The 24797-nt window shown below is 36.2% G+C and overlaps 1 protein-coding gene across 2 annotated transcripts; it reads right to left on the bottom strand.

The window, feature by feature from the left end:
• Positions 1-681: 681 nt before the first annotated feature.
• Positions 682-24016, bottom strand: LOC132041038 (exocyst complex component SEC3A-like). Of its 2 annotated transcripts, none has more exons than XM_059431785.1 (25): positions 23796-24016; positions 15753-15823; positions 14848-14928; positions 14698-14765; positions 14506-14608; positions 13186-13334; positions 10218-10335; positions 9740-9844; positions 9149-9250; positions 8935-9072; positions 8306-8434; positions 8132-8212; positions 7973-8047; positions 5362-5535; positions 5075-5228; positions 4931-4995; positions 3912-4082; positions 3752-3831; positions 2808-2889; positions 2407-2504; positions 2211-2319; positions 2016-2084; positions 1733-1798; positions 1534-1623; positions 682-1059 (listed from the first exon to the last, which is right to left on the bottom strand). In XM_059431785.1, the coding sequence occupies exons 1-25, from the start codon at positions 23962-23964 to the stop codon at positions 949-951; spliced, it is 2658 nt and encodes an 885-aa protein (XP_059287768.1). In that variant the 5' UTR covers positions 23965-24016; the 3' UTR covers positions 682-948. The 2 variants fall into 2 exon arrangements, with proteins under 2 accessions (XP_059287768.1, XP_059287767.1); XM_059431784.1 differs by lacking the exon at positions 23796-24016 and adding an exon at positions 21576-21765.
• Between the last annotated feature and the right edge of the window lie 781 nt (positions 24017-24797).

Here is a 24797-nt window from a genome sequence, read left to right as displayed (position 1 = left end):
TTTTCTTAAAAATATGTATATACACAATAATTTAATATTGCTTGTGTAAAAGTTTACACACGTCACTGGTGCAACAACTAATTCCTGTGATAAATTTAACAGCATCTTGCTTTGACCGCTACCATCCTAGCCAGAGACTTTATAGCTGAAGTGGTTAAAGCTATTTTCAATCTCAATTAATAAATTCGTTCAAAGAATTATTATAAGTAAATTCTGAACGAAAATATGAACAAACACTGCAAGGCTAGAAAGTGGTGGCACCTTTGAAGTTGCAATGGCTTCATCTGGACCAAGTTACATCATTTTGACTATTAAAGATAAAAACAATGTTGTAATATGCGCACACAATTTTTACATGTTCAGCAAGCACCCAAAGGGTTCTGCACTCTAAATTCCATACTACTAAATACACTGCTCATCTGGTAGCCTTGATTCGCTACTTATTTAATTATTATCAAACCTCAAGGGTTCTGTATTGTCCTCATTGTTCTAATTCTTCAACTATTTTAGTATTTCCAATTTACATTCAATTCACTCTGCAAGTGCCATGTTCTTGTAATTGTTGGATTTTTAGCATCCAGATTAATGATAACGGCTCTGCTGAGCACAGAATGGAATAGGAAAAGATAATAGGGAAGCACCAACTAATTTAGAATTGGTGTGCTATCGACAGGTCCAGCATTGATCAAAACTTTTCTTTAATATCTAACGGATGAATTTATATGTAGTGGCTTGAAATATTTCTTTCTTCACAATTACACTTGGACAAGTTCTTGGATAGCTAACATGGTAGCTTAAAATAAACATTACAAAACATAGCTGGTAAGGATGATACACGCAAATGCTCTACAGAAAACAAATTGACAACAGAAGACATACTCTACAATCCCATTTACCGAACAACTAAACTAGAATCGAACTCACAATTCACTAGAGCAAAAAGCTTCTTTACATGGCTGCCAAGAGATCGCGCATTACTGATACAGATGGGACGTTCTCACTGGGGTAAATCTTGGATACAAGCTGGGCAAAACTGTCGTACTTGTCCAAGAATTCCTTCTGTAAGAACATGAATATTGTAGGTAAATTTGCTATAAGAAAAAAGAATCAAGGAACATAGAGATCAATTGAGGAAGTGACCAATACAAGCCTAGGCAAAAAATGGCACTATTCTATCCCTTCTCCAGCTCACTGTCCGTCTCATCATATAGTGAGGACTAAGTTCTTTCACAAGAAAACTCGGACAATCCGATGGCCAGAGGGGAACTGGATTGGCTCCTAAACTTGTCAGAAATTTTAAGTTAATAGGAATATACTAAATCCAACCCCCAGGCCCCAAGCATCAAATTCACACATTGATGGATGATTTTTTATTTTTTTTTCAGGTAAGGCAAAATCTCACTTGCTACTTGCAACCAAGACATTAACTGATACGGCCAGTTTTGCGACGTGAATCACACAAGACACAATATAATGTATTTCTTATTGAGATTTCCAACTGATTAATTTCAACAGCCCGTCTGCTAGATATACCTTGCATTTATCCCATAATGAAGGCAGCAACTCCTCCGAAGTTAAGTTCTTCTGCAATCTCTTATACATTGCACTGATGGACTTATCCACCTGTAGAAGCAAAGTTTGAACATTTATGACCCCGAAATGTAAGACATTTAAGCGACACATTTTTATTTTAAAAGAATAGAAGACTAATGGAGGCAATTGACAGACTTACCCCAGATAAACTGGACTTTACCACCTTCCTAAGATCCATCTTTGACAGCCCAAGTTGGAATGGAATCTAAAATATTTTAAATGGCATATCGTTAGCACCTGATGATCTAGTGATGCAGTCAAATAAGCAGCATTTGCATTTAAAGTTGATCGAAACCTCAAGCAAGTTCAAACTATGGAACAAATTTCTTTTGGTCGTAAATTAAGATACCCTTAAGTGGAGGGCAGACAATAAATGCTGTAACCTGAGGGAAAACATAGAAGAAGAAAAAAAGCAACCTAACCTCTTCAGGAGGGATTGTGTACATCAAATCCTCGATTCTTCGAACGAACTGAAAAAGTCGCTCAAATTGCTGTGGGGAAGTATAGGTTTTAAGGTATATCATCAGAAAGACTTGGACGTAAAGAAGTACTAGTAACAACAAAAGCAGCAAAGAGAACATTAAAAAAATCAAGAAGCAAGAAATAGGGAAGCTTACATAGAAGATAATCACGTTGATATGGCGTGTGCAAGCTTGTTCATAATTTTCACTGGCGTCATGATAGAATTTCGCTAATGTCGGCACCATATTAGCCAGGTCATAAAGACTGCACAATTGCTTCCCATCAGCACTTAAACTGATTTGAAGGAATAGAATATGTAATAGAGTTCTGAATGCAACATTAGAACAATACCTATTCTGAAATGCTGCATAGTTTTCTAAAAGCATAATGTCTTCATATTTTGGGTCTGCTTTAGCAATTTTATCCAAAGTAAGGAACATTGTAGTGACCTGCCAAACAATTTCCAAAATAGCCACGCCACAACATTACAAAAGGGAAAAATTATTATCTGACAATCCTGTTTTCTTTTTTGCTTTTTCCCCTAATTCCCACTTTAGCATGTGATTTTCTATTATAGAATATTTAAAAGTAAATAATAGAATTATCAACTGCTATACTAACACCACAAAATGGAAACCAAAAGCAATCAACTACATATTAAGCCCTCATAGAATCTTCAGTGGTCGTGATCTCACATATTAATAGCTGTTCACTCATTTATTAAGTAAAAAGTCGGAGATAAAAGCACTCACAAACTTTGTGTACGCCTGGTCAACCAAATCTCTTGATTGTCCTTGGATGTACTGCTCCATACGGGTTGCAAGCGTGGCAAATCTACAATACCAAATTATATGATTGATTATTCAAGACAAAAAGATCAACTGACAGTAGTCTGAAAGCAAAATAAGTAGCAAATCTGATTTTGAAGTAGAATTGCAACAGGAAGCTCACAGCCCAACAGTTATCGATGAACTTCAATCAAAAAGTTGTGAGAGGAAGCTCAAAGCAAAAGGTAAGATAGAAGGCTAATTAATCATAATAGAGGTAATTCAAAGATGGAAAGAGTGTAAAACTGCACAAGTGGAAGGAAGAAAGTCCAAATGTCAGATATACTAACTGAAATTTGAGTCGATGAACATCAAGCTGGAACATCCAATATAAAACTGGCACTGTCTAACTTTACTCGAAAAGAAAATCATCGGCAAATAATAGAAATAAAAATAGCTGAGCAAATTGTAATGTTAAAAAGTTGGAGGAATTGATTTCTTCAAGTAGTAGTAATTTTCTTGGTAGTAACAATTAAAGTATGAAAATTGTGAAATTGATCTCTCGTTTTCCTTTCAAACTGGAGAAAAAAAAAATGTCCCCAAAGAAACAAACCCATACTACCATCGCCAGTGTTAATGAAAGTCCCAGTAAAGAAAATATGATATAAGAGCCTATATTCTAGCATGTCTATACGCACTACTAATCAGACCACATAAACTAGGAGGCTAAGATAAAAGAGACAAAAGCATTAACTGCAATGCCACTAGTTAAACAGTGTCCTTTTGACACCAAGTTTACATGCTCAAGTATGTCAAGCACTATTCAGATGCCACCAAGTCGAACCATTTAGCTACCTATTTGACAGGAAACCTGTTCCCACAGCTAACACAAAGTATACAAAAGTAAGGACATATGAGACTCTGTCCACCTTGGTATATATGACAAGACTCCCAACTGTCGAACATTTCGCTCATTTCTTTCAATTTGATGACATGCTTCATCGACAAACTGCAACGGAAGCAAACAGAAAAGAGAGTGAACATCAATACTTATGAGTTCCAAAAGCATATATTACAACAAGAGCTTACCCGACTGAACTGCATTGAAATTCTAGATTCCAAGTCATCAAGCAAGATGCGCACAAATCCTGCAGCATCAGCCTTCTGACCTGAAATATAACGTTCAGTTATTCCATGCATTGATATGCAGCGCAAAGGATCAATCTTGTATGCCCAATCCACCACCGCATAGAAGTCTTCCTAAAACACGTTTAAAAAAAAGAGAGTTTTGTCAGATGTTTCGAACAGAATCTGAAACCATCCAACTAACAACTACGCCCATTAAGAACCAGGATATTGAGACAATCAAACTCCGAACCTACAAAGAAAATTGATGACACAAAAGAGGAAAAAATACTAATAGAGTAAACTAAGCTATAAGCACCATGAAGAATAGGTAAAACTTGCTGGAAAACATCGAGCACTAGCTCCTCATGACAAGGACAAATAAAATATGTCCAGAAAGCAATAACTCGGTTTATCAAGGGCTGGTTCTACAGAACACAACAAGAGACGGTGGTGCATAGTAAATGTCCGCCAATTTGTACATAACAGAAGGTAGTAAGGCATTTTGATTACAGAAAAGAAATGTTTCTGTCTGGTGGACGATGCAAAACCAATTTTCTTGTTCTGACTGACTAAAAGTTTGAACTCTATCAGGGTGAGTACGGCTATAGCAGGGATTTTGTTGATAAGTACACATTCTACCGGGGAAAGAATCAAGCATGAATGTGTGAACACTGAATATGTAGATAACACACAGATCACAGCAGAAGAATCACCAAATTAAAATACATACCTACGACTAAAATCTGTGTTTTAATTCAGCATCTCAATCTGATACTAACAGAAGTTAACCGAAACTCCGCAGGGCCATATTTTCATTCCAAGATAACATATTATTGTTATTAAAAGCGCAGCCCGGTGCACTAAGCTCCCTCTATTCACGGGGTCCGGGGAAGGGCTGGACCACAAGGGTCTATTGTATGCAGCGTGTTATTATTACTATCAACCAACAAGGCTATTGTAAGGATGAAATGTATAATTACTTGTATTCCATCAAGTAAATCATGAAGTGATTCATTCAGTGCCTCTAGCTCACCAGTTTTTTTACCTGCAAGATAATAAAAACATAGTCCTTGATTGACCAAAAATCAGGCTAGGCAAGAGAAGGAACAAGGACAAAGAAGTACCAGCTTTGTTGTCATTCTCATCAATATCCATAATGCCCAAATCATCATAATCTACATCATCCTCATCATGAGCACTTTTATTGCCATTAGCAAGACCTCCTGGTGGAACGAGTGCAGGAACTTCAAAGCACATGAAGTGAGCAAAGAAAGAACTCTGCATTTAGGAAAAAGAAACAAAAAAACTTGATATTGGGAGTGAAAGCAACATTACCAATTAGTTTTTATGAAGAGCAACATTAACCAATTATATTAATATATTCCAGACAAAGAAGAAAGTAGAACAGCACCTCATCCACAAGAAGAGGAATAAATATTGTCAGCATTTTAGCATAAGCATCTGAAACTGTTGAAGTGTCTGCACTATTCACACTTTGATTCGAACCCATCGAACCTTCAAGCCATACAGTTGGATTTCTTGACGCCTTTGTACTGGCACGGAGCTCATTCGCGAACTCACGAGCCTGCAAAGTATGGCACACTTAAGGAACCATTACTTTAAACTTGAAATGTTCAAAAATTGACAATTGTAATATTTTTAAACTGTGTCCGAGTGGGAGTACATTTTTTAATAAATAGAGCGGGGAATATTATTCAGTTTTTTCTTATAGGTTAATTGAAATTTCTAGGAGACAGGTATCAGGGGCTTCCAGAGTTGAGACACAAATGAAAAAAATAAAATAGACAACCATCAATGCATAATACAAAGATGTTTTTCAAATCTTTACAATTTAGGTCACTCTTAGACAGTTAACCCTGTTCCACCCTTGATTTTTGCTCCTTGGCAGCTGAAGAAGAAAACTGCTAGCAGGATGCAGACTCTCAGTTCTGGCTGCCCAATGTGAAGAATTTTTTTTAAATGGCGGTAGTGTCTGGGCCAGCTTGTCTGGTGTGAGGATTACTACCCCAGAACATGCACGAACATCGGTTGGTCCACCAAGAAATGTCCTTAGTAGCTTTTGAGCTATGTCTCTTTTGAGTGAGAAAGCAGCTGTTAATTGATATATCTTTTTTAAGTGTGTTTATAAGTCTAAGTATTTCAGAAATCAGCTAGTTTCAGTTAATTTCAGGACCTTTCAAGAGGACTATAGTCCAACTGTCTTGAATTCCCAAGTGCTGAAATCTTCTTCATCAAGTACACTTGGTCGAAGTCTTCTACACGAGGGCTCCACGTTATTTGTAAGCGAAGTAATTCTTTTTCTCCAAAATTAATCTCCCAGAGTCCTAATTCATTTTTCCTTACTCATCCCGTTTGTATGTGTACTAAATATTCCGAGTCAAATTTTTTTTTTTTTTTTGATAGGTAACTATTCCGAGTCAAATTATCAATTAATATCTTTGAGTAGCTTTGTGTTTATCCCTTGAGAAGTGTTGGAATTTGGATTTCCTCTCTTCCCATCTTTCTTTTTTCCTTCTCGTCTGGTTTCCTACTGCTGCTACTTTACTTTTTATACAGCTTGTTATTGCTTACAGTGAACAGCCTACACTTCGGTTTCTCACTTTTAAGAAAGAAGTCTGCGTCTCTTTTAGAATTTAGCCCGGGAACTGTCTAGCTGTGAGCGTAGGTTATGAGTAGATTAAACTTGTTCAAAAGTAGGTTCACTTGGCAACTCTTTGATGCAAGGGAAACTGAAGGTTTGAGATGAAGACAGTGTTATCAGAAGCGAAAAGCGCAAAAAAGCTCTAAGGTCCGTTGGGGGTTTAAGCGGCAAGCGCAAATAAAGCTTGGGCTTTAATGAGAAAAGGCACAATGGAGAAAAAATACAAATATATACGTTTAGATCGAGACTAATAACTAAAAGTATGAATAGCATGGGGGATTGAATGTACACTGAAAGAATGCTACACACAGGGATGCTCTCATAATGGAATTCTTGAAGCTTGGCCTTGGAAACATGTTAGGAAGACCAGACAGCCCTTAAAAGTTAGTTGCTTCACTTGGACAGCACTCCATGGAAAATGCCTGACACAAGACAATGTCAGAAAAAGAGGCATCATCCATGTTAACTGCTGCCTCTTTAACCTACAGAATAATGAATCTGTCAACCACCTCTTTCTGCATTGTCCTGTAATAGCTTCCCTTTGGCACTTATTTTTCTATCTGTTTGGCATTCAATGGGTCATGCCCCACTCCATCAAAGATGCCTATGAAAGTTGGATATTTTGGAGAGTTGGCGAAACCATCAAAAGGATCTGAAGAATGCAGCAATATTTTGGTGTATATGGAAGGAAAGGAACAGCAGATGTTTTGATGGAATTTCAACTCCTACAAGTATTCTAAAGGCTGGATGTCTACTTTGTTTAGTTGGCATTTTCATTCCCCTGTAAACAGCTTTGATAACTTTTTTGATTTTGTTAGCTCCCTAACCCTGACTTAGCAGTGGTCTTGGTGGCACATTTTGACTGTTTCTACAGGTTTTTGCTTAGTTTGAGCTTCATGTAGTCATGTCCTGAAGCTAACAGTTAGATGTTTTGTAACTCTGCATCTTCTTGATGCCTTTCTAATGCAATTTATTTACTTCATCAAAAAAAAAAAAAAAAGCATGAATAACAAATATATGGACAAAGAAATTGGAAAAAAAATAACAATAAAGTGAAACATTGTAATTGCTTAGTGTCGCCTCTTCAGGAAACACTTATTGGCAAGGAAGTCTTAGAATCTTGACGACGACACTAAAGCGCACATTAAGCGAGGCGAATTGCTCAACGTGTTTCGAGCCTCGCTTCAGGGCTGACAACACTGGATGAAGAAAACGGATCTTCAAATAGTTTTGAAGTGCACAAATGCTGTAGTGAACATATAAGCGGATCTAAGCAACCTACTCAGCAAAAAGAACGAAGTAAAAGTACTTATCGAAAGACATGGAAAGATAATTGAAGTGATATCAATAACTTTCTGACCTCGCGGCGCAAGAGCAAATTAAGGGATGTACAATAAGCTTTTCTTAAAGAGCCCAAGCAATTCTTGTCAAGACTCTGTAAATAAAGGACAGCGAAAAAGACATCAGAAACTATCGAATAAACAGTAGCAAGTTAACGAAGCAATTGAATCAGTCTGACCTTCAAATGCTGCAAAAGACGAGCATATGTCCTGCACTTGTATCTAAGATCAGCATGGTCAGGCCTCTTCAATTGTCCACGCTGTTTAATTCATGTTATCAGTTGTCTACAGTAACTACTTACAAAAGAAAGATGACAATTAAGTAAAAAGTAAAAGTTACAGCAGAAGAATACCTGAGAAAAGTAACTCTTATCATTTATCATAAAATCCACCAAACTGGTAAAATAGTTTCTCAAGAATTCAGATGCTCTTCGAACAAACGTCGTTTTCAACTTGTCAAGCTCTGCTCGTTTCTCCTTTACCTACAAGATATTCAAGAACATTTTCACAAGTAAAAGAGAGTGCAAACTTTTAAGCAAATTAGAGAAAACATCCACGGCCTATGTGAAATAGTTTATCCGAAAGGCAGGACAACTTGGTTTCACTTCAATTGGCAAACAAGCATATAAAATGTAACGATACGATTTCCATACTTCCCATCTATTTATGGTAATAGATCATAAGCCCCATATAACCAACAAGAAAATTATCAATAAGAACTAACCAAGGTTCATCAAGGCCAGTCATGTCACATTATACAATTTACAAATACCATGTATTTGCAATAATTCAACCATTTCTTATTTCCCCAACCACCTGGGAAACAACAGTTTTCGAAGACTTTATCAGGCCGTAAATTGTCCTATGCTTTAATATGTATTCCTATCTATATTAACCTTTTCTACCCTATATGATGAAGCGCAACACTGAAAAAGAAATAACTAGAAGAATCAGAAAGCAAGAAATGAGCAAGTGGACATACAGCTCTCATGTTTCCATAGCTAGGGTCCAAATTAGGAGCCTCAAGACCACGTAAAGCATTAGTTAACCATTCACAAGCCTCAATGTTTTGAAGCATTCTTGCTTCATCAAATGAACCACCTGTTAAAGATGCTGCATACTACAAAACAAGAAGGACAAAATAAAAACACTAGTTTATATAAGGGTATCAAGCACGGAGTGTGTGAGAGAGAGACCTCAGAGGGTATACGCAATCTCTCAAGAAGCTTATCAAGTTCCTCAATCAATGCTTTGTTGTTTACTGATTGCATTTCTAGCTTGTTGTTGCGGCTCTCTATCTGCATAGAGAAAGAATCAGCACTAGCAAAGGAGGTCATACATTCAATTAATAGACTGTCAACATTCTAATGCAATTACATATCTGAATATGTAAATGTAATGTAGCAAACTCAGTCTTACAGCAACTAGAACCATGCTAACATAGAATTACCATCCTTTTTCCCTGGGACGATATATACAGAAAGATCAGACTCCTAAATAACCAAACTTGGTTCAAGTCAGGAAGGAAATGATATTATCTAGGTTTATCCATTGGTCATTCCGTGGGCCAAAAAACTACAAAATTATATATCAGATAGATGCACTAAGGCCTATGACACAAAATTAATTTTCACATTCAAGAGATTCACAAGTTAAGAGCAAACATAGGCAGATCATATTATAGTAGAAATACATATACAAACCAGTGGACTAAGAAAAGAAAAACTTATCTCCTTGCTGCTAATACAAGATAATAAACTACAGAAGTGAAATGCCGAGAGTCCTACTGATTCAATGTCTTCTCTCATGTGTCTTAGCTTTAAGTTGAAGATGCTCAACCATTCATCCATATCTTCAACACAGCTGGTGGCTGCGTCAAGCCCCTGCAATACCTGCAGGACAAATATTTCAGAGGCAAAAAGATATTGCTCCTACATGGAAAACATGGGATTCTCCCCTAATCTGAGAAGGCAACAAATTAAGTGTTGAGCATATATCTAAGAACATACATATAGAAAATTGGAGGATTTGGAAGAAAAGCTGAATAAAAGGGGACAGCGAACAACACTAAGGTTGCTGTTAACTACACTTGGTAGAAAAAAAGTTTGACAATGCAAGAGCTGCATAGCCTATTCAAGTATAAGTCTATCGGTAGTTACAAAAGCGACAACAGCAGCAGCTCCTGGAAGAAAATAAAACGAAAAGCTCCTCTGACACAGGTATCAAAATACTAGGAACTCTTTTACCAAAATATTGACTGATCACCTCATCAATTAATGGCTCATTCTCCAAAATGGCATGCACATTCGCAGCTTCCAACGCTTGAACCTCTCGCTTTAACCGCTCTGAGAAGGCCTCAGCTTCACCAATACCCATTACATAACTGTAGGAAGTCGGAAAAACAAAATGAGGACAAGGAACCAAAATGTTACCCGGATAAATCAGGGATTTTGAAACGAAGAACTACAACTAAATTAACTAGGAAAGCTCGAACTAGAGAACAGCTAACAAGAGAAAGGAAAAAAAAATATAAGGTCTATCACTGCTGCTACCTACTGCGTGGTGTTGTCTGACACAAATAACCAACACGGGTTTTCAATGAACTGTCAGTGTCTTCGGTCCCAGTTTAGGGATCAGACTTGGCATTACATTAGATATCTAAAAGGTTGGAAACACCCTACCCAAGCATAAAGATGAAGAGACACCCCTAATATTAATTATAGATGAATCGTCATTCCCTACTGCATGGACAACACAAAAGCATTGGGAGGGATTTGGATCAGCAACTTGCTTACATGACAGAATTTAATTGTGTAGTTTGCAATCAACCTTTTTAATTATGGCATACAGTATTTCACCCTTCAACCATCTTAACAACCTGCAGCCTTTTTGTACCATGATTATGGACCCTCTGTCCTTCCTGGGGCATCTGAAGTTGCAAAATCCTTTATAACAGTGGTGTCCGTCCCAATTTACACACACTTCGACTATTCCACCGGTACCAGTTACCTCTCACCAACACAGGTACCGGATAATTCTGTCCACCAAGGTTAGGGCAGATGGGAAGAGATCACCCAATGCTTTTGGCCTCTGCTAGGATTTGAACCTAACACCTCAGGGTTCTCGACCCACTTCATTGACCACTAGGCCACAGCCCATCTACTTGATCAAACATGTCTCATCAGTCATCATAATCTTCGAATACAAAATGTTGTGTTTCCAACACAGTTATGCAAATAGATAAGCGACTCGACTTTAAAAAAGCACACACTTTAGACTGTGAGGAACAAAGTGATCCAAGGGTAAAGCTACTAATTATTGACTTGATCTTGAATGATGAGAAAAGAGAAGAATAAGTGGATTCCTCTATGGGGACATATTAATGTTCTCTTTGACTTCTTTTGCATCTCCGCTTTGTAGCGAGACTACCGACCCTTCCTCCTTTTTTTTTTTTTTTGGGGCAATGTATGATAATATGAAAGATTTTGTAGTTGGGGAATAGCTTTGATTGTGAAACAATGTCTATAGCGATTCTTCTTTTGTTACTTCTATCTCTCCATTTTTTATTTAATTGCTTCTTTCTTATTCTTTTTCTTTTCATTTTTGTTCTTCACAGAGACTATTTATTTTTCACGTGTGTGTCTCCTTTTGCTACCTCCTCCTATGATATTTTTTACTTCTCACTTCTGTTCTCTTTTGTTGTCAAGGATCTTTTTGCTTCTTGGTGTTTTTTTGCCTCTTTTCTACTATCCAACTCTTGCTTTAAGCTAATTGCTCGGTAAATTAACTTGATTGAAACTAATTATCAGTACAGTTGCCACAACAATTAAGCGAGAAACTATAAGCCGGTAGAGCTGTCTCCGAGTGACCTATAGGTCACGGGTTCGAGCCGAGGATGCAGCCACTAATGTCTGCATTAGGGTTGGCTATCTACACCATACCCCTTAGGGTGTGGCCCTTCCCCGGACCCTGCTAACGCGGGATGCTTTGTGCACCAGGCTGCCCCACTACCTCTGTTTCATTTTGTGTCTTAGTTTGACTGGGCATGGAGGTTAAGTAAATAAGACTTTTAAATCTTGTGGTCTTAAACTAAAGATGTATATAATATACCAAAATGCCCTTTGAATCTTGTGGTCCTATACATGCCATGTGGAATGTTTGAATTAAGGAATTACTAAATATAGGAAGTGGCATTCTTTGTTAGACATATTAAAAAGGAAAATAAGACACATAATTTTTTTATTAATAAGGGAAAGTAAGACACACAAATTGGAACAGAGGGAGTACTGTTGTTGAATTCTAGTAGGGATTAACATAGTCATCATTATCTAATGGATACTAAATCAATAATGTCAATTGAAGTTTTCCAGTTATATGTAATATCTGGATTTGGTTTAAGTGTTTTTTTTTTTTTTTTTAACGAAGAAATTTGTATTTTCTTCAAGTTGCACGCTTCAATTGAAGAGGCACCCCTTAGCTTCTAGATTATCACTTAAGCCTCAGAAACGTTCTTTTTTATGCTTTTCGCTCTCAAAAACACTGCTTATACACGAGTCCACGTGAAATAGGTCTTTCTTACAGTTGTTAACACTCCTAAAGCACCTAATTATTACTGCAGGAGACATACTAGCCATTATTATGCAATTGCTCTCACAATTGTGCCAAAGGGATGGCTTTGTCATCAAAAAAATTGTGCCAAGGGATGGCTTGTTAATACAGACATAAGCAGCGAACATTTTGAGCCAAAGCCGAGATAATTAAATCAGTGTCAAAAGCGAAAAGCGCACAATAGCTCTAAGGTCAGCCTGGGGCTTTAAGCACAAAGCGCAAATAAAGTTTGGGCTTTAATGAAAAAAGGCCCAATGGTGCAAATCTACAAATATATATATGTTTAGTCCAAGACTATTAATAATAAGCATGAATAACAAATATACGGACAAAGAAATTGTAAAAACATTACGATAAAGTGAAATATCAATTATCTAGTGTCATGTCTTCAAGAGAGGCTCACGTTGTAAAAACATTCATAGAAATATCAATTATCTAGTGTCATGTCTTCAAGAGAGGCTCATTGGCAAGGAAAAGTATGTCTTAGAGCCTTGATGATGACACTAAAGCACACATAAAAGGAGATGAAGCGCTCAACATGTTTTGAGCCTCGCTTCAGGGCTTAAGCGCGCCTTTGACAACACTGGATTAAATGTCAAAACAAGAGAGAAAAGAGGTCACATACGTGCCTAAAAGAGCCTCCATGTCTTCTTCCTCTGCCTGAGACACAAGTTCCCTTTCAACAGTTACTTTCATCTCACGTTCTTCCACAGCAGCACTGACAGGCCCATCTTGAAGATTAGTATGTTGTTTGGTAAATGTTGGAGTATTTTCCTACAACAGACTTATCTAGATTAGAATTGCATAAAACTCATCAAGCACAAAATTTCATTTTAGTTCCTATTGGGTTGGGGGTCTATATTCATATACCCTCTAAAGAAACATATAAAAGCAACTAGTTGTGAACAAATATGTTTTTCAAATCAACGAAAGCATGTGTTCACTGTGGATATAAGCAGTGTGTATAAATATGCTCTTCAGAGGCCTTTTTTCTTTTTTCCTGAAAAGCTATGCTCTTCGAAGGCCTTTGAGGACAGCTTCTTATTTTTGGTGCAACCATGAGGTCCCTTTTATAATGGATGATCGGTGTCTTTTGTAGAGAACCACAGCTTTTGTAGATTCTCTACTTTTTGTTATATGTATAACTTATATATGTGACTGTTCCCATATTAATTGAAAAGAATTTGGTATACAACTTGTATTTGTTAGCCACATTAATAAAATTATTGCTTTCTCCACACACACACACACAAAAAAAAAAAAAAAAAAAAGACCATATCCTTTTTGAAGAAAATCTAAATAAAGAAAAGGAAATGTAGGTGAACAATTTAATTCTGATGACTATTTGCTTTATCATTATGTGTTGCTAATAGTGTGTCCATCTTCAGGTAATAGAAAGTAAATGTGCATATTTAAAAAGAGAACAGGAAAGATCAGTACACTTACACAGTTAGGAATTTTGTTACATGTCTATCCTAAATCAAAAAATCAGGAGATAACATTAATGGGTAAAAACTTAAAATTTGGAACTTTAGGGGGCACCGCACAAGTGGCACTGCGCCAGTCAAGGTGACATGATTTAGCAACCATTTAAAACTTTACCAACCATTTCGTTTTTGTTAGGCATATTTGAAATCACCCTTTTAAGATTCACACAACATCTGATGCACGACATGAGAAGCAAGATTAGTAGTTTTACCAATATATCTTACTGGCAGCTCTACCACTATAGGTTACTGACAGCTTTACCAGCATAGGTTACTGACCTCAACAACAAGAGAGTACAATAGCAAATTTTATAAGATAACAGGAATGACAAACAAATTCATGGGCACAGAAGATATTCATCTTGAATAAGAAACAGAATGAAGCACGTCAACTTTCCGGAGAGGGGCCTACAGATGTGCTGTTAAGATGTTCAAAATTGCAGAACTATTATATGCACCTTTGCCCAAAGAGCCATCTCCACCACATCAATGCCGACGACCTTGGGGAGACGACCCAAAACATCTTTACAGATGCTTAGAATACAAAGCAATACGCGGTTCCTACAACAATCAAGGAAAAAGTCCATCAGCAACGGAAAAGAAATCATGTTAAGAATTCAGATGAATAGACATAAAATTTTGAAACAAACCTATCATCCACATTACGCATTGTCCACTGAGGTGGAGCGACACTTTGACTTCTGAGATTATCAAAGCCCTACATGAAAAATTCCTCCCGAATTAGTTCCAAATATCTTTATTATTGGACTAAGGACAACATAGTTCTTCAATGATATTACCAGCATAAATGTACATCCACTTGGATCATTAGTTACAACCTCCACCTTCGACAGATGCTTAAGCTTGTACAATTTTGCAGGCTACATGTGCAAGCATAACACTATTGTTAGCGAAAACATGACATTTCGACCCGATTTGCTTTAAATGATAATCACTAGTCCAATATGTTGATTTTGGAAGATCTAATTTGGTTCTTTCCAATGTGTTAAAATGCGAAAGCACAAGGCAAGGTGCTCAAACAATGTTCAGCAAGAAAATTGCTCAAGGTGCCAAGTAGCTACTACTCAAAATTTCTTGAAAATAATTATATATGTTTACAGTAAAGAAAGGGGTGGGGGGAAGGAGCAAAACGAGACGGAAGGGAAAATTCAGCAAATCATTCGCTTCAAATTAGGGCAACTATTCTTAACAAGACGGAGTTACCATCTCCCAATTAGTAGTAACTTCAAAGATAAAACAAGTAAGAGAACTGATTGCCTGAAAGCAAAACATCAGGAGTAATGTTCAACCCTGGCTGCCTCCAAGCACATTGGTTATGCTTCAGTTTTGCCTTCTATAAGATTGGCTATATCTAGGACAATTTAATAAACATAAATACTTCTAACCAGTTTTATATATCATTATAGCTTCATTATGCACATTATTTAGGTTGACTAAAAAGAAAAAAAGAAAAAAATAAAGGTTGAGAAAAGAAACTGTCATGTTCAATTCTGTGGCTATATTTGATTATTTTCAACAGAATGAAGTCATAGCTTCAATTTTTGTACTTTTGATAACCCATAATGAATTCAGAGCATATTCACGTGGATGGACAACTACACTACATTATCTGGTTATAAGTTCTAAGATTCGTGTTTGAACAAAAGGAAAAAATAGTTAAATAGAATATATCAGAAGTATTTACCTCAAGAACTCCTCCAGTGGAATATTTTAACACATGGAGAAAAGCTTTAGTCCGTTGACCTTTTGCTTTTGCTGCAGAAACCACGCATCATGATAGAGGGAACAACCAGAATGACCAACTCAGATCGACAATTTAAAAAGACAAGGAAAGACTGAAAGTACATACAACCCCATTCCATTTTGTGAGGTAAACGTTATCTGTTAAAATGGCACAATCATTAGAGGACTTATCTGACAATATTAACAAATAGGGAGAAGTATTCAAAACACACTCCAAAATCCTGGGTATTTTTTTGTGTATTATTGAGGGTATTATTGGGTGACGTGGACAAAAAAGTGAGTCCCTCTCCACGCCACCAATAATACCCTCAATAATACACAAAAAAATAGTCCGGGGGGGGTCATAGGACTGGCAATTCATAGACTCCCCGCAGTTGGAGTGTGTTATGCAATTTCGCCAAAGTTAGAGTGTTTTTGAACACTTTTCCCTAACAAAAATCTTGGGTGAAGGTAGAGCTTCTCTCTCAAAAACATGACTGTTACTTGAGACATTTGAAAGTGTGTGTCAAAAATAAGCTCGACTTTCATCAACAACAACCTCTTATCCGAAAAGGGTAAAAAGGGCAGCCCACTGCACTAAGCTCCTGCTATGCGCGGGGTCCGGGGAAGGGCCAGACCACAAGGGTCGATTGTACGCAGCCTCACCCTGCATTTATGCAAGAGGCTGTTTCCACGGCTCGAACCCGTGACCTCCTGGTCACATGGCAGCAATCTCTTATCCGAAAAGAGTAAATAAATAAACAATAACACTTCACTCTTAATTCCCTTAGTTGGATACTGATCATTTCCTTCAGCTTGTTTGGAATGGCCAGGCAGAATGTGAAAGAGATACAGTTCCTCCTTTCGTCCAACTCATGAAGATATTTGGATACCCAATTCTTCCTACTCTTTTCTTTTTGGGCTTCCACTCCACTGATTGTTCCATTTTATCTCCCAATCATGGCATGGTTCCATTAATGACAATAACCTTACTAACTACTCATTTCTCCCTCAACAGTTCTTTTTTTTTTTTTTTTTTTAAAATAAGAGGGGTCTTCGGGCCAACTTGCGCACCTCGACTATTCAACCGAAACCTGCTACCTCTCGCTCATTCCTCCCCAACCATAACAATTCCAGACAAATACATCATTAAGGTTTTTCAGCGCACTAACTCAAATCACCACCACCATGTCTTACACTACTTAAAACAGTCAACAAAATCATGACAAAAGTCTCTCTATCATACACCTCAGTGAAGCATACTATAAAGAGCTCAGGATAACATCACCGGGGAAAAAGTGAAACAAAATACTAAAAATTGGCAGACAACCAAATAAATCCTACAACAGCAATTATACAAAGCCTTCTTTCGGTTAAAAGGCAGAATTTAATTGTACAAAATACACAACAAAAGTGAGAAACAACAACATAAAGGATGCTGAAATTTCCTTTTTATATCCATGAACGTGTTGGGAATCATATGCAAGACAACCCTAGAAGGTTGCATAAGAATACAGAACCATGGAAAATGGCCAGCTCCTATGACAGACTAACAGTCGCATTCATGCAACTTGCACAAAGACAACAGCTTGTATAGGCTCATATTGGCATCGTTAGTTATGCTTACTCTAGCAGAGTGAACTTTGTTTACTTCCATGAATGACACTTTGTGCACAGCCTTTGCTCAATCTTTTCAGCAGAACAAACTACTATTAACAGCATTTAGTCTTTTTTTTTTTTTTTTTTTTTTGAGAAGGCAACAGTTGTATCTATAGACTAAACCAGCACATAGGTTGTGCTGAAAACCATATTTACATCAGGCAAAAGGAAAACACTGATCCAACATTCTAACAAGATCCTAGAATATCTATAATGGACTCAGTATCTTCTGGATAAATCTGCTTACACCAGAAACAAAAAAGTCTAATGCAATTCAGTTTAATCTTTTGTACTTCATTGCTGCTGTCCTCAAAATACCTATTGTCCACCAGATGCAGGCTGGAACAATCCTCCATCTATCTCTGTCTGCAGCTACTACTCCTGCCTCCTCCCAGCTCTATAATACTTGAGTAATCTTGTTTGGCATTACCCAAGACAAGCCCCTAAGGTTTACAAAAATCCTCCAAAGCTGATCTGTTATCTTGCATTGTAAAAATAGATGGCTTACTGTTTCAGTCTCTTCACCACATAGATAGCATCTGGAACACACAGAGAACTTCCTCTTTTTAAGATTTTCCTGAGTCAAAACAGCTTCCCTTGCCAACAACCAAGTGAAACAAGCTACTTTGTATGGTATTTTCACTTTCCATATATGCTTCCAAGGCCAGTGTTGCACCTGTTGATTACCTTGGTTCAAAAGTTTGTATGTTGTATTCTAGTTTATCTACTCCATCATGAGTGCCTTTGAAATCTTCCAACTTTTTAAAGAATTCAGTCTGTGTGTCAATTTCCCAGTCATTAAAATTCCTCCTAAACTGAGTGTTCCATCCTTGAGGAGTCCATGTTTCAGCTACAGTCTCTTGTTGATGTACAGCCAGCCCATATAACAGCATTTAGTCTTTTCCTTTCTGTTTTTCCCCCTTTTCTTATATGGAAAACCCAACCGCCCAAACCCTCCAACCCAAAAGCCAAATAGTTGCCTAATCCGCGACTTCATGGTTACTCTTCTCCTTCCTCGAAAACAGCTAGCCACAACTAAAACATCCAGCTTCTAAGCTAGCTAAGGTCTTCGCACATCTCATTCTTGAGCAGTAGCATACAAATCTTCTCTACACTGTCCAATTTTACCAGATACTCCTATGAAGAGCTGAGCTAGCTAAAGTCTTATTGAGCTCATTTCTATCTCTTGAAGCAACTCCATAAACTAGATTTCATCAACTTGAAACAGATCACGCAGTAATACAAGTATAATCAATGGAATCATCCAGCTTTACCATACATAAATCAGTCATAAATCAACCGAGTAAGTTTCCATATCCATCCGTTTCTACTCTAACACGTTTCAATATTACTAAATAAACTGTCGATTTAAACTTAGAAGTTAACTAAATCTAGACAATAACATAGATTACGTATTGGAAATGGCGATTTACTTTACATAAATATATTATAAATCAACCGAGTAAGTTTCATATCCATTCAGTTCAATTCTAACGCATTTTATTACTACTAAATAAATTATCTATTCTAAACTTAGAAGTTAACTAAATCTGAACAAATAACATAGATTACGTACTGGAAATGATGATAACTCTGGGTTTAGCGGAAATATCCTTCTCTGTATCGTTCCAATTTTATCAAATTTCAGTATTATTATTAAATAAACTGTCTATAAAACTAGAAGTTAAGTAAATCCAGTTAAGGTCTTATTTAGCCATTTCTAGCTCTTGAAGGCTAAACTCAACAAACTCAATTTCATCAAATTGAAACAGATCACACAGTAATACAAGTATAAACAACGGAATCGCCGAGCTTTACTTTACATAAATCAACCGAATAAGTTTCCATATCCATTCCGTGCAATTCTAAAACATTTCATTATAAAACTAGAAGTTAACTAAATCAGGACATATAAGAGAGATTACGTACTTGAAATGGTGATAACTCTGGGTTTAGCGGAAATATTCTTCTTTGTATTATTCCAATTTTATCAAATATCCGGAAATAGACCTAAGCTAGCAGAGGTCTTATTGAGCTCATTTCTAGCTGTTGAAGCAACTCAACAAACTAGATTTCATCAACTTGAAACAGATCACGAAGTAATACAAGTAGAAACACCAGAATCACACAGCTTTTCTTTACATAAATCAACCTAGCAAGTCAACTATCCATTCCGTTCAATTCTTACACATCACATCCTTGAGCAGTACCTTTCAAATCTTTTCTGTATCATCCAATTTTATCACGTATCCCTAACGTGACCTGACCTAGCTAAGGTCTTACCCAGCTCATTTTTGGCTCTTGAACCAACTGAACAAACTTGACTCCATCAAATTGAAACAGATCACGTAGTAATACATAGTAGAAACAACAGAATCCAGTGTAAATTTTTACCAAGCAAGTTTTGCATATCCGTTCAGCTCAATTCTAATAAATTTCAATATTATGAAATAAACTGTCTCTATAAGCTTAGAAGTTAACTAAATCTGGAGATAGCATAGATAACGTACTGGAAATGGCGATAACTCTGGGTTTAGCTGTGTGACTACGACCAAATTTTCCAGTTTTAGCCCAGATCCCACGGCTCTTGGCGACTGATGGACATAACAATCTTCTGTTTAGTGCTTTCTAAAGCTGCCTCACAAGCTCTCCTTAATTCCTCGTCATTGACACTCGATTTCATAATTACTAAATAAACTGTCTATTCTAAACTTAGAAGTTAACTAAATCTGGAGAATAACACAGATTATGTAATGGAAATGGAGATAACTCTGGATATCTCATCCTCGAGCAATACTTAACAAATCTTCTCTATACCGTTCCAATTCTATCAGATACAGCTAAAGCGACTGAACAAACTTGATTTCATCAAATTGAAACAGATCACACAGTAATACAAGTATAAACAAAAGAATCACTCAACTTTACTTTGCCTAAAACAACTGATTAAGTTTCCAGATCCATTCCGTTCAATTCTAACACATTTCATTACTATTAAATGAAGTTCACTAAATATGGACAATTAGCATAGATTACGTACTGGAAATGGTGATAACTCTAGGTTTAGCATGACTACAACCTAATTTGAGCTCATTTATAGCACTTGAAGCAACTCAACAAACTTGATTTCAGATCACACAGTAAAACAAGTAAAAACAACATAATCGCCAAGCATTACTTTACATAAATCAATCATAAATCAACCGAGCAAGTTTCCATGTCCATTCCGTTCAATTCTAACACATTTCAACTGTCCATTTAAAACTAGAAGTTAACTAAATCTGGGCACTAACACAGATTATGGACTGGAAATGGCGATAACTCTGGGTTATTCTAAATATTAAGTTATTCTAATCCAATTTAACTTCAAAGAATAGTCAAATTGACTCCCGGTAAAGCAAAACATAACAACTAATTTGGGACGGAGGGAATGCCTTACAGATCTTTTCTATCGTTCCAATTTTATCAAACATCCTAAAGAGACCTAAGCTAGCTAAGGTCTTATTAAGCTCATTTTTAGCTCCTATGTTACGCGGACTCTCCGTTTTTGGTGCCGATCCCGTCTCGACACAGGTCGGGAGAGGGATACATCCGGGATACGGTCAACCAAGTCCAGATACTTTGACCGAAGTCCATCGACAAATTTTGGATTGAGATTTTGATTTCTCAAAATTAAAGATAAAACAGATTTAAGATAAGGGAAATGACATACCTTCAATATTATAGTAGTACTTTTGTCTCATTTTTGCTGCTTCGTGTTTCAAAGAATATACATGTAAGTTTTTCATAGAATATCTCTTAACATTTATAGCTCTACTTTTAAAAAATTTGAATTTTCTTAGCCGAATCCCATCACCTGTATCCATACTCGGATCCGCACCCCCGAATCTTATAATTTAGATTTTGCTGAATCCGACACTCGGATGTACCCGTATCGGATACCCACACCCGAGTCCGAGCAACTTAGTCTAGCTCTTGAAGCAACTCAATAAACTTGATTTCATCAAATGAGTATAGTTTCCATATCCATTCCGTGCAATTCTAACACATTTCATTATACTAACTACTAAGTAATAACTGTCTATTGAAGTTAACTAAATCTGGACAAATAAGAGTGATAACGTACTGGAAATGGCTATAACTCTAGGTTTGGCAATGTGACTCCGACCTAATTTGCCAGTTTTGGCCCAGATCCCACGGCTCTTAGCGACTCTGATAGACATAACGATCTTCTGTTTAGTGCTTTCTAAAGCCGCTTCACAAGCTCTCCTCAACTCCTCGTCATCAGCACTCGATTTCATAATTACTAAATAAACTGTCTATTCTAAACTTAGAAGTTAACTAAATCTAGAGAATAACACAGATTACGTGCTGGAAATGGCTCCTCGAGCTGTACGTTTCAAATCTACTCTATATAGTTCCAATTTTATTAGATATCCCTAAAGATACCCGAGCTAGCTCTAAGGTCTTATTGAGCTCATTTTTAGCACTTGAAGCAACTGAACAAACTTGATTTTCATCAAATTCAAACAGATCATGCAGTAATACATAGCACAAATGACAGAATAAATCAATCATAAATCAACCGAGTAACTTTCCACATCCATTCTGTTTCTATTCTAACAAATTTCATTAGTACTAAATAAACTGTCTATATAAACTAGAGTCCCGATTAGTAGCATTGTTGTTGTTCACTCCCTTACTAACGGTGACGCTGGTGTCTTCTGAGCGGTAGTTCCGCTGTCATTAGAGTTCAACATAGATTACGTACTGGAAATGGTGATAACTCTGGGTTTAGCGGAAATATCCCTCTATGTATCATTCCATTTTTATCAAATATCCGGAAATACACATGAGCTAGCTGAAGTCTTATTGAGCTCATTTCCAGCACTTGAAGCAACTAAACAAACTCGATTTCATCAAATTGAAACAGATCATGCAGTAATACAAGACAGAACCGAGTAAACCAATCATAAATCATCCGAGTAAGTTTCCATATCCATTTCCGTTTCAATTCTAACACATTTCATTATTACTAAACAATCTCTCAATTTAAACTTAGAAGTTTAACTAAATCTGGACAAATAACACAGATTAAGTACTGGAAATAGTGATGACTCTAGGTTTAGTCGTGTGACTACTACCTAAACAGATCATGCAGAGCTTTGCTTTACATAAACCAACTGAGTAAGTCTGTTCAACTCTAACACATTTCATTGTTACTAAACAAACTGTTCATTTAAACTTAGAAGTTTAACTAAATCTGGACAAAATAACATAGTTAACGTACTGGAAATGGCGATAACTCTAGGTTTAGCAGTGTGAAACTATCACGCAGTATTAATTTTGAGCTCATTTTAAATCAATCATTGAAGCAACTGAACAAACTTAATTTCATCAAACTGAAACAGTTAACTAAATAATACAAGTATAAACAACAGAATTAACATAAATAGACCGAGTAAGTTTCTATATCAATAACGTTCAATTCTAAACACATTTCAACATTATAAATCTAAATAAACGTGTCAATTTAAACTTAGATAGTTAACTAAATCTCATCAAATCGAAACAGAGAATAACATAAAATCGATTTACATACTGGAAATCAGGAATAATAACAGAGAATATGTACTCTAGGTTTAGCAGCGTGACTACAACCTAATTTTGAGCTCATTTCTCGCTCTTGAAGCAACTGACCAAAATCAATTTCATCAAATTGAAACAGATCACGCAGTAATACAAGTATAAACAACAGAATCAACCGAGCAAGTTTCCGTATCCATTCCGTTCAATTCTAACACATTTCATTACTACTAAATGAAGTTCACTAAATCTGGACAATTAGCATAGATTACGTACTGGAAATAGTGATAACTCTAGGTTTAGCAGCGTGACTACAACCTAATTTTGAGCTCATTTCTCGCTCTTGAAGCAACTCAACAAACTTAATTTCATCAAATTGAAACATATCACTCAATAATACAAGTATAAACAACAATTATCAAAAAAAAATACGAGTATAAACAACAGAATCATCCAGCTTTACTTTACATAAAATCGACCGAGTAAGTTTCAATAACTATAACGTTCAATTCTAACACATTTCAACATCATACTAAATAAACTGTCAATTTAAACTTAGAAGTTAACTAAATCTGGAGAAATAACATAGATTTACGTGTGACTACGACCTAAACAGATCACAGAAAGCTTTACTTTACATAAATCAACCGAGTAAATTTTCTGTTCAATTCTAACACATTTCATTGTTACTAAATAAACTGTACATTTAAAATTAAAAATTAGTAACTAAATCTGGAGTAATAACACGAGATGTACGTACTTGAAATGGCGATAACACGAGGTTTAGCTGTATGAGTACGACCTAATTTGCCAGTTTTAGCCCAGATCCCACGGCTTTTAGCAACTCTGATAGACATAAAGATCTTCTGTTTAGTGCTTTCTTCACAAGCTCTCCTCAATTCCTCGTCATCAGCACTCGATTTCGCCATTTTTTTTTGCTGCTTAGATTTCCTCTTTCTTTCTCTGTATGTATCTGTATATTTTACTTGTAAGAGAGAGCAGTTTATTTACAGCTTAGAAAAGTTGTAGGGACTTCCCCTTTTTCCAAGGAATAGTCCAACTTTTTCTTCCTTAGTTTTTTTTCTTTTTTATTATTACTATACTATTGGAAAAGACCGGTTGAGTCAAATTTAAACGGTTAAAATTTATTATTTCTTCTATCTTTTTAAATTTTCGCACACTACTAATTAAATAGGCTTTTGGCCATAGAAACCAAAAAAAAAAAAACACTTTTTTTTTTTAATTTTGGAGTTGGAGTTGTGTTTGCCTATAGTTTTTGAAATTATATTTTTTGTTGAAATGTAATTGTTTTGGTTGTGAAAAAAGTGAAATTTTTTAAAAAATAAGTTTTTCTTATTTTTGGAATTCTAGAATGCAGCTTCAAGTTGTATTGGAATTTTTATGGCCAAACGCTGATTTCGGAAAAAAGTGGGAAAAAAATCCGGAATAAAGTGAATAATTCTTATCGCCAAACGGGCTCTAAATATTGTAGTCTTAATTATACAAATATTTGTCTAAATTTTTCTTTATTTGTTTTTGAAAGTTTCACTTGATTAACACTCCCTCCGGCTAAAAAAGAGTTTTCGCTTAGTCATTTGCACCCCTTAAAAATATACTAACTCTTAGCCAAAAATAGATAATTTGACTAAATTGTCCCTAATTAAATAGGTATTGAGTTTTAATCACATAACACTTAATAAGGTCAAATATAGAAAAATAAGGTTAATTCTTTCTTAATTTGATAAATGGATATTCTTTTTTA

The sequence above is a fragment of the Lycium ferocissimum genome, chromosome 12 (assembly GCF_029784015.1).
Source record: "Lycium ferocissimum isolate CSIRO_LF1 chromosome 12, AGI_CSIRO_Lferr_CH_V1, whole genome shotgun sequence".
NCBI classification, from domain to species: domain Eukaryota; kingdom Viridiplantae; phylum Streptophyta; class Magnoliopsida; order Solanales; family Solanaceae; genus Lycium; species Lycium ferocissimum.
The sequence above is the reverse complement of the archived record's forward strand: the minus strand, read 5'-3'. Positions and strand labels throughout refer to the sequence as shown.